General features: G+C 33.8%; 1 protein-coding gene across 1 annotated transcript in view; it reads left to right on the top strand.

Moving 5' to 3' along the window:
• The window catches only part of LOC107613121 (zinc finger CCCH domain-containing protein 37), a gene marked incomplete at its 5' end in the record, with an annotated part of 12,152 nt that extends 1,733 nt beyond the window's left edge, over nucleotides 1–10,419 (top strand). Inside the window, 9 exon segments of the mRNA XM_016314979.2 lie at nucleotides 3,053–3,112; nucleotides 3,205–3,324; nucleotides 3,407–3,610; nucleotides 4,008–4,045; nucleotides 4,133–4,179; nucleotides 4,257–4,387; nucleotides 8,364–8,423; nucleotides 9,356–9,472; nucleotides 10,041–10,419. Of these exon segments, the coding sequence (XP_016170465.1) occupies nucleotides 3,053–3,112; nucleotides 3,205–3,324; nucleotides 3,407–3,610; nucleotides 4,008–4,045; nucleotides 4,133–4,179; nucleotides 4,257–4,387; nucleotides 8,364–8,423; nucleotides 9,356–9,472; nucleotides 10,041–10,190 (927 nt within the window).

The raw sequence follows: 10,828 nt of genomic DNA, 5'->3' as shown, positions 1-10,828 counted from the left end.
ATTGGTTATATTGCAAACTGACATGTATCTCACTATTCCCAGACTTATTTAACGAAAATTATAGACTTGAGCATATATGGAACAATATAGCTGCATACTATATACTAGTTTGGACAAGTATGTATTACTTTATACTGACTAACCAAAACAAGCATGTTTCTTGATGTTTATGTGTGTGTGTGTGTGTATATATATATATAAACCCCTGATTTCTATGTAAGTCAGTGCCCAACATTGTATACAGAGATATTTTGTACTAAATAAAACTAATTGTGCTAAACATTCATATGAGATTGTTGGTGATGGTATTGGAACTTCCGTAGCCAACTAGTCAGGACTTCATTGTTCTGGTCCCATTCTCTTAGAAGTTGAATCTCTGCAGAAGGTAAATTGGGATTATATGTTCTGTTTGATTTAAGTTCAAATGGAACTGATGTAATGAGGTATGTTAGCTATAGGAAACCAATTGTGGGCCTCTAGAAATGGTCCTTGATAGTTGATAGAGAACATTGGAATTGGATACTATTTCAAACTTGAAAGAGAACACAAGGAGCAAGTTTGTCAATATTGGTCATGAGCAACAAATCCAATTGGTTGCACGATGTAACCTTCTACAAACACTTTGCATGTCTTTAATGTTAATGTTGAGATTGAGGGTTTTTGGTAGGAGAGGAAGAGATAGACTGAAATTATATCAATATATTACTCTGAATAAATTGTGTAATATGTTGTGTATTACAAGAGAGGAATACTAGTCCCTATTTATGATAATAGAAAACTCTAATACTTATAAGGACATACTCAGACAATAATGATAAATATCAAAATCATCCTAAGAGATATTATATGATGTATGCTAAGGTATGATATAGATATCATAGATTATACTCCTTATTTAAAACTTTAAGAATGTACACACTGGCAGTGCCTGATGATTGGTTAGGAGAGAACGAGATGGGTAGAGGCGATATTAGGTTTGAGGCGAAAGTAACACCATGTTAATGAACCACTTTGCAAGCGCTGTTAGAGAGCTAGCCTCAACTGCACAGTCATGGCTCATTGTTACCTAGAATGGGAAAATGCCATTGCAGTCCTGGGAATAAGATTAAAGTCAAAGGAAGTAACCAAAAGCTATGTTGTAACACGATAGTCAAAATCACTTGAGTTATTATTCAGTTCATCTGATCTGATGCCAGGCCTTGCCTGCTCAATGAAAATCACATGAAACACACTTGTTTCTGGAATTGCATGTTAAAGCTGGGATTGAGCTGCAACAACAGGAATCTTGATTCTTCTGCAATTCCAACGACACAGATGTTGGAGAAATAGCAAGCCTAAGAGCCATCATACTGGAGAAACCAAAGTCTAAAACAGTGATGTTGGGCATGGTCAGATTATTTTGGTGGAAGTTCTGAGATGCTGGTGCTCGAAGTGCTGCATGGAAGGATAGATGCTGCAAACCAGCACTCATCTAGCAAAGATGATTACCACCAGTCTAATGACATCGAGTTTGTAGTGGTGTGATGTGGCACAACAATGTGGATGGGGTTGATTGTTGAAACATTGAAGATTTGTAACTTTGAGTTGAACAGTGGCAGAGAGAGAAACAAAAAACTTGACTAACATAACTGGTTTTAGTCTTGCTAATATTTTAATACAAATTGGAAAGTCAAAATACATAGTGAATAACAACAACAACAGAGCTTTATCCAACTTGTTGGAGTTAGCTATATATACCAAATGACACCATTGCACTCTACCATATATCATGTCTATAGTGAGTGTTTTGTTGTAATCTCTCTTGATAACTTCATCTTGAGTTTTCTTAGGTATTTCTTTGCCCGTAACCACTGGTCCATCTTCTATCGAATCTATTCTCTTAATGGGATTCCACCCATAAAAAATTGACGCCACTCCATCTTATTTTTTTGTGGATTTCCTTAATTACCCTTGATTTCATAAAGTTATTGCTAGTATTTACTATTTTTAGATTCAACGCTTGTGAATTTCATAACAAGTTTAATTATTTGAAAAATAATAAAAATTTAATTGAAAATATTTAGCAACTTGAATCAGTTGAACATGTGAAGTTCTTAATATTCCCAAGGGTATCGATACCCTTGAATTTTATAGGCATATGGGAGAAATCCCCTTCTTTTCTATACTAAGTTATGTGATAATTATATATTTTTGTGAACTGTTTAGTTATTTTGAGGAATATATTTCAGAAGATATTTTATCGCTTCTTACCTTGGATGCTTCATGCTTGACTGAAATTTGAAGCTTACTTCATTTCGTACTGTGATGATTTTCATCTTTATCCCTGAATCTGGCTTTCTTGACCTAAATATATCAGCCATTTCTTGCATCACCGGGACCCGTATATAACTACCTATTGAATCCAGTCATGTTATGAATAACTTTTATTCTTAATAAGTTTGCTGTGTTTGATAAGCTATTTCTTTTAAATTGTAATATATATTGGACAAAGTTCTGATTACATTCAGAGGGATGCAATGCCTAAAACAATCAAAGTGATCCTTTTTATGACAATGTGGATTTATCTTTATAGTATATTTTGTTTTAGTAGACTCTTTTGGTGTGGCACAAAATTTCTTTAATGGGATTCTCCACATGGGGAAAGACTGGATGTTCCTTTTCTGTTTTGAACTCCTGTTCTTTTATGTTATTGTTGTTTATGGCAGATATCTAATTTCCATAGTTGGTATTTTTATTTTTATTTGTATTCCTTATACTAAGCTGTCCGTAAGTTTTTATATTAGCACACAGGTGAGAAATATTGTATTTCGAATATCCATGGCCTGCCTATTTTCCATGCTAACATTACTCTGTTTCAATTGTTTATTCTTCTGGAGTAAATATGGCATTTTGTGTTTTTTGTTGTTCTTGTCTTTTTATATTTATCTCTTCCCGCACTAGCTTTCAGTTGCAAAAGTTGAAATATGATCACCTTGCAAATTTATATTTCTCCAATACAAAGTAGAATTACTAATTTTTTATGCTACACATAATTGATTAACTTCTGATTTAGATTTCAAACACTGTTTCGAGTGAAACACTTCCTGAGAGAATAGGAGAACCAGACTGTCCAGTAAGTAGAATTTGCAATTACTCTTTTTCCTCTTTTTTTTCCTTCTGATATGTTGGATACTTTCTGATTAATTGAGTTCCAATGTGTTGCAGTACTTTATTAAAACTCAGAGATGCAAGTTTGGTTCAAAGTGCAAGTTTAATCATCCAAGATCTTCTGAAAATGGTGAAATTTCTGCCTTACCTGAGAGGCCATCAGAGCCCCTCTGTGCGGTTAGTTACTTTTCTTGTATATTACATGAGATGAGCCATCATTTAAGATCTCTAGGTCACCTCTTCTTTTATATCTATGTAGTTCTATGTGAAGACTGGGAGATGTAAATTTGGTGCTACTTGTAGATTCCATCACCCGAAAGACATCCAGATTCTGACGTCTGATGAACTGAGTTATAATGCTGAACAAACACAAGAAAATTCCATAAGGGAGGGAGCAACAGGAGATACACAATCTTTCTTGTCTCCACTATTGCATAATAGCAAAGGACTTCCAGTAAGAATGGTATGAATACTCTAATAATTTTGTGTGTGTGTTTAGTCTTTGTCTAAAATGGAAGAATATACCAATTCATCCACTATCATTTTTCGTGGAGTTTTGCTTTTTGTTTGATTATTTTGTTGTTGTATGCTGCTTTGATCCATGTTGAGAAGCATTGTTCCTGTGACACCTAAGAATGATTGTAGCAGAAAGCATGATTTTCATTTTCAATTTGCCTGCATGAATTGGTTTTCTGGCTGTGTAACTCATACTTTTGCTAGGTTGGAACCTTTGTAAGCTAATTTTCTTTATTTTTATCTTTGATGTTTTATAAAGTAGTGATAGTCACATGATGCTGTTTATTATTGTCTTTATGGTTTTCAAAAGCCTGGTTTTTTACCGTAGAAATGTCTTTTGACAGGGGGAAGTTGATTGCCCATTCTACATGAAAACTGGAAGGTAAGTGTTACTTTATTGTGTATTGGTTTCAAATATAAGTATTTGATGGATTTAGAGTCCTTGAATTTACTCATTCATATGAATCAGTTGCAAGTATGGTGCTACATGCCGCTACAACCATCCTGACAGGAATGGTATGTATACAATGTTGGTTGTCATGCTTTTCAGCTTTGACAAACAATAATTTCACCTGGCTTTACTTTTTCTGCAGCAATTTATCCGCCAGTTGCTACATTTGGTTCTTCTATGGTGACATCTATGGCTGCTAATCTAAGTATTGGATCTATAAATCCTTCTGTACCTATTTATCAAGCATATGACCCAAGGTTGTCAAATCCAATGGTAATGTGGGGTTTTTGTTTCACTTATTCTCATTGACTAGTGCATATTGCAAAAAATGTAAACTGCGCATTCTTTCGGGAAATGGTTGGGAGCTAGGGATGCTGCTTGTTATTATAAAAAATCAGGACTTCAGTGAGTTATCCAAGAATACAACAATAACAACAAAGTCTTATCCTCATAGGTGGTCGGCTACATGGATCAAACGACGCCATTAAGCTCTATCATGTATCATGTCTACAAAGAGACCATTTACATGTAGATTTCGTTTGACCACCTTATGAATGGTTTTCCTATGTCTTCTTTTGACTTTCACCTCTTGTCCATCTTCTATCTCATCTACTTTCTTGATTGGATGTTTTGCTGGTCTTCTTTTCACATGTCCAAATCACTTGAGACGTGATTCTACCATCTTTTCTACAATAGGTGCTATTCCAACTCTCTCTCTTATATCTTCATTTCTTATTCTATGGGGGGATAATTGTCCCCATCTCCATTCCCCGCGTTCCCCATATTCCCCGCGGGGCCCCATTCCCCATCCCCTTATATTTAACATTCATATGAAAATTATAGTAAAAAATATAAAAAAAATAAAAAACAAACTACAAAATACTATTACAAACACACAAACATATCTTATTCAAGATTATAAGTTTAGAAATACAACATAGCAAATTATAATCCATAAAATAAAATCTTAAAATACAATTTCCATTCTAAAAAAAAGCAATAAGATATAGTCTTTAACATCAAGTATTCTTTGATGGTCAACAAACTCAGCAAGAGAAATCATAATTGCTTTAGATACATAGAAGGAGAGAAAATCAAGCAACTATTTCAAAATCAAACTCTAACTATTTCAAAATTATAAATCATATATGTCTAATTGCTTTAGATACATAAAAGAAGAGAAAATCAAAATTATACAACACAGTGAGTAGGGAAGACTGAATAATAGGGTTAGGGTTTTTTTAATTGGTAAAATTACTAAAAAAACCCACCTATGTTAGAAATAAAGTAAGGTTATTTAAGAAATTTCAAACATTCGGAGAATTATCGGGGATGGAGCGGGGATCCCCGCTCGGGTCCCCGCGCCTGTCTTGGGGTAATTTTGTTTTCCATCCCCATCCCCACGGGAAAAATTCCCCACCAACGGAGCCCCATTCGGGGCGGTCTCCGCGGGGATCCCCGCCTCCTGGGGATTTTTGACACCCCTACTTTGGCCGCCTAACACTTTGTACCATAAAGAATAGCTGGTCTGGTAGTAGTGCGATAGAATTTATCTAAAGTTTTAGAGACATTTTTTTGTCACATAAAACTAGACGTATTCCGTCATTTTGACCAATCTGCTTGGATCCTATGATTTACATTATGTTCAATCTCTCCATTATCCTGTATGATGCATCCAAGATACCTAAAACTTTTAACTTTTTGTAGGATATTTTCTCCAATCTTTACCTCTATATTAGGGTTTTCCTTTCGGTGGCCGAACTTACATTTTATATATTCTGTCTTGCTACGGCTTATGTGTAGACTATATACTTCTAGAGCTTCTTTCTATAAATCTAATTTCTTATTTAGGTCTTCGCTTGACTCTCCCATAAGGACGATATCATCGGCAAAAAGCATGCACCATGACATACACTCTTGGATATGTTCTGTGAGTACTTCCAAGACTAATGTGAAAATGTATGAATTTAAGAATGATTCTTGGTGTAATCCTATTCTAATAGGAAATTTTTCTGTCACACCACCTTGAGTCTTTACACTAGTTGTAACCCTATCATACATGTCTTTAATTGCATGAATATATGCGATCCTTATTCTCTTCCTTTTCAAAACCTTCCATAAGACCTCCCTTGGCATCCTATCGTACGCTTTTTTCCAAATCAATAAACACCATATGTAGATCCCTTTTATTACTACGATACCTCTCTATCATCCTTTTTAACAGGTATGTAACTTCAGTGATGGATCTGCCTGACATAAAATCAAATTGGTTATCTGTTATTTATGTTTCTTGTCTCAGCTTTCGTTCTATCACCCTTTCCTATAACTCCATAGTATGACTCATGAGTTTGATCCCTCTATAGTTTCTGCAACTCTGTATATCAGTGAGTTATCCAAGAATATTTAGAAAAAATAATTTGGTTGGTAATTTCGGATGCTTCTTGGTATGAAGTCTTTATAATCTTACTTTCATTGTTAAACAGGAAATTCAGACATGTCTAAAATGGCAGGAATGATTTTCACTAACTCATAGGTCTAGGGTTCAGTTCCCGTAATTGATACTTTAATTATAGGTCATCCATAACTGCAATTGTAGGATCCTTGAGGCTCCTGTAGTGTGTTATTTGTGCAATGTGCATTTTTTAGTCTGGATGAATATTTTGAATTAAATATTGCTGGAATAAATATTTTGAATATTTTTTATTGTCATGATCTTTGCTTTGTTTTTGTTATATTGCTGGATCCATTTATTGTTGTGCTTACATCCTTTATTATACATTGTCCATACCCTTACTCTTCCTTTATGCTTTGTTTGGGTATAGGAAAGAAAATAGAAGGAAAGAAAATAAGAGGAAAGAAAATGGGAGGAGAGAAAATAGAAGGAAAATTAGAGTTATTTGTATGTTGTTTGGATGAAGAGAAAATAGATGGAAAGAAAATGGAGAGAAAATTTTCTTTTGTTTGGATGGAAAGAAAAGTGAGAAGAAAGAAAATCATAATAGTATAAAATTACATTAATACCCTTATCTATATTATATGTAAATTATAATTTATTAATGATAAAAGGTAAATATGTAATTTTATTCATATTTGCCACATTTCTCTTCATTCTCATCTCATTTGTGGAGAGAAAATAATTTAGTGGACCCCACATTAATTTTTTTCTTTCCCTTCTATTTTCTCTTCTCATCCAAACAACAAAAAACTTACTTTTCCATCTATTTTCTCCTCCTATTTTCTTTCCCTTCAAATCCCTCAATCCAAACAATGTGTTAAGCATCACTGCTCAAATATTAAATTCTTAGCATCTTTTGAAAAATTGCCCATGCTCAAATGTTAACTTTCTGACATAATGTTGGTCTTCTGATACATATCATGAATATGGTTATCCTTCTCGTATGAAGACAAGTAAATTTTGGGTCTGATAAGTTGCCACAGATATTAACCTGAATAAAAGATCTAGAAATAACAGACAATGAAAGCACCCAAACTAGAACACTATAGCAGCTCTCACATGACAGTATGTCACATTCCCACACTCTCCCGCTTACAATTTACAGCTTAACAGTTATTTGCATGTAGAGGGTCCCATTTGATTGTCACACTTCCCTTGGTTTGTATCAGGGTCCTTTAGATTAATATATCATAAAGCTAATTATTATAGGATTAGACATTTACCCTCTGTTTGGTGCAAAGGGCATGATCCTTTTATAGTGATTTCCCCCTCAGATACGTTGAGACATTGGAAAACTTGCTTCACATATAATTTTATGTTTTTCAATCTTGGGTTTGATTCTGCTTTTGGTAAGAAGATTTCTCTTATGGACTCATTAAGTGCAGAGAAGAAAGGGCAAATAAGGGTATAGACATAAGGAAAGAGCATACTTGTAACCAACTCTGCTGATTTAGTCATTTAGCAATGGGAGTGAAGGATGAGGCTATATGTATGAGACAGGGTGACTTTGAAAGGTTTCAGGCAAGAATTGGATTAGGTTTTTGGGAGAATCTGAGCCTGTCTAATACTAGAAACATACCTTCCAATTTCATGCTAGCTTTGCATATCTTCTTCCTCAGATCATCCATGTTGGTTTGTCTTGATGGTGTTACCTACATTCAGTTCTTTTTATTTTATGGTGTTCATTTGTGGAAACTATTAGTTTCTTTTTGTATTTAGCCTGCACCTGTATTATTTTTATGTTAAAGAATACCTGAAAGCTAATGCATCTCATGGATATGACTTGTTTTCCAGTCTCAACTTGGAGTGGCAGAAATTATGTATCCTCAGCGTCCTGGACAGATTGAATGCGATGTAAGCGCTTACCTTAATTTTCAGTTGAATAGATATCATCTGTCAATATGTATTTTTGTGGCTTGTGTGTAACTATTAGTGCCTTGTTTGTTTAGACATGTTTAGAGATTGGAAAGCTAAGCTTCATAGAAACATCTTTTCATTTATTTTTGTTGTTGTGTAGAAGGCCTCTTATCCTCATTTTGTATTATTCTTCTCTCCATTTTAATAAAATTTTCTCATAAAAAACAAATAAAATAAAAGGTAAAAATTTTACTGCCATTTGCATGTTATTACTTGTTAAAGGTTCATGGTTACTCGGTAGAAATGTTGGAGTAACTAGATAAGAGAGAGAAAAATAATATATTGCTTGTGTGTAGATCGTTGTGTTTCACAATAGAAAAGACCAATATATATATAAAAAGGAGAGTAATAAATATATAAAGCACCTATCAACTACTCTGTTTGGATATGACTTTACTGTTTGCACGGGTTCACTTTTTTCCCAGATATTTGAGCTAAATTGCAACAAAAAGGTTTTAAACCTGGTATTTATTGATGGCAGTGGTGCAATTTACTTCTGCACCGTAGCTCTTTCTTTGATAATAGGCTTGGACAATTGATATAATCAAATACCACTGAGTGGCCACTTTTTCTTATTGAATTGAATTTAATTAATGATTGACACTGATGTAATAATTCCCAGTGCGAAAAAAAGTTTGTTCTATTTAACTTATTTTATTGATAAGAAGTTCATATTATCATAAATCATAATGCTTTTCAACATAACATGGATAGAGTACCGTAGAATACGTTAAGGAATTGAATTTGCTGTTTCTTAGCTGCATTTGATCATTTTAACATAACTTGCATGTTTTTATTCAGGCTGTAATAATGCTCGAGCCTTATACATCTAACGATTTTTGGTTTATATTTCACAATTTACCATATAGTTCTATATGAAAACTGGTGAGTGCAAATTCGGGGAAAGATGCAAGTTCCATCACCCTCTTGACCGATCAGCAACATCAAGCATTAAGCTCACTCCCGCAGGATTACCTAGGAGAGAGGTATGTTTGATAATTTTCCTGGAATACATGGTACAAATTCATCCATCATTTGCATTTTCCATTAATACCCAAGTACATGAGTTGTTTTATTTATTCTCAAAATGGTGCAAGTTATATTGTTTGCCATAGTTAGTTAAGTTTGGAGGTTGTTTCAATCAACTGGAAGTTATTTAACTTGATACCGAGTTTTGAATTGCACGTGAATAACTCCAACCAAAGCAAATGGCAGCTCCAGAGCATTTTGTCCTTGTAGAAGAATTATTTGAGTAATATACCAAACATATCCATGAAAGGTTATATCATGACAAAATTATCCATGAAAGAAAAAATTCCAAGATTACTTAAAGAATACTTTTGTACGGACAAAATTCCCATTTTACTTTTGAGTGATTTTGTCAATGACATTATTTTCATGGGTAATTTTGTTAGCAACATAATATTTTTTGAGTAACTTTGGTACTTTACTCAGCATTATCCATTTAACATGCCTCAGTAACAATGTGCATGTTGAAGTGTTTCATAAAACTGTATATTATGTTTGTACTTTCAACATATGATGTCCTCACAGGGTGTTAGCATCTGTCCGTATTACATGAAAACTGGCACTTGCAAGTTTGGTGCGACCTGTAAGTTTGACCACCCGCCACCCGGAGAAGTTATCGAGATAGCAAAATCGCAAGGAACATCCGCAACTGACGGAGGAGAAGCAGATTCATGAAAAGACTTCTGGTTCTGCTCTGCACCATCAATGAGATCTTGTATGAAGTTTCACTTTGTATTTTATGATTCTCTTTCTGCCTTTTGGGTTATCGTTTCCTAGCATGATTCAAACTGCCATGATAGAAACATGCTTTGCTTCTGTAATCAGAAAACAAACACGTTTTGCTTCATTTTGTTTAGTTTCTCCCCTCATGGTTATAATTTGGTCTCTTAATGGTCCGTTGACCTGGAAATTGCTACAAAACTTTAGCAATTATAACTAGTCTAAAAGCGCGGGTAGTCGAATGAAATTACACTTACATACATAGATAATCGTTAAAATCAAATCTAGCCTTGCAAAGAGCTTGATAAGATTTCTAAGATCTGTTTTTTCTTTCAAAAGAAGTTTTTAAAACATAATTTAACCCCATTTCATGCATCTTTGTATCATTTCGTAAATATGATATACAGACAAATAAACACGAATATTGAGCATAAAAGAACAATTTTTAATTGATATGTGTATAATATATAGGGTAATTCAAATAAATAAATGGTTTGGAGTTTAAAATTATAAAGATGTTCTAAATCAATTTTCTATACATGCTTGTTCTAAACATTTTTTTATGTAAATCGAATCAATTAATTTGATTTAGT

This window comes from Arachis ipaensis, chromosome B08 (genome assembly GCF_000816755.2).
Source record: "Arachis ipaensis cultivar K30076 chromosome B08, Araip1.1, whole genome shotgun sequence".
Classification (NCBI taxonomy): domain Eukaryota; kingdom Viridiplantae; phylum Streptophyta; class Magnoliopsida; order Fabales; family Fabaceae; genus Arachis; species Arachis ipaensis.
This window is presented reverse-complemented; position numbering and strand designations above follow the sequence as displayed.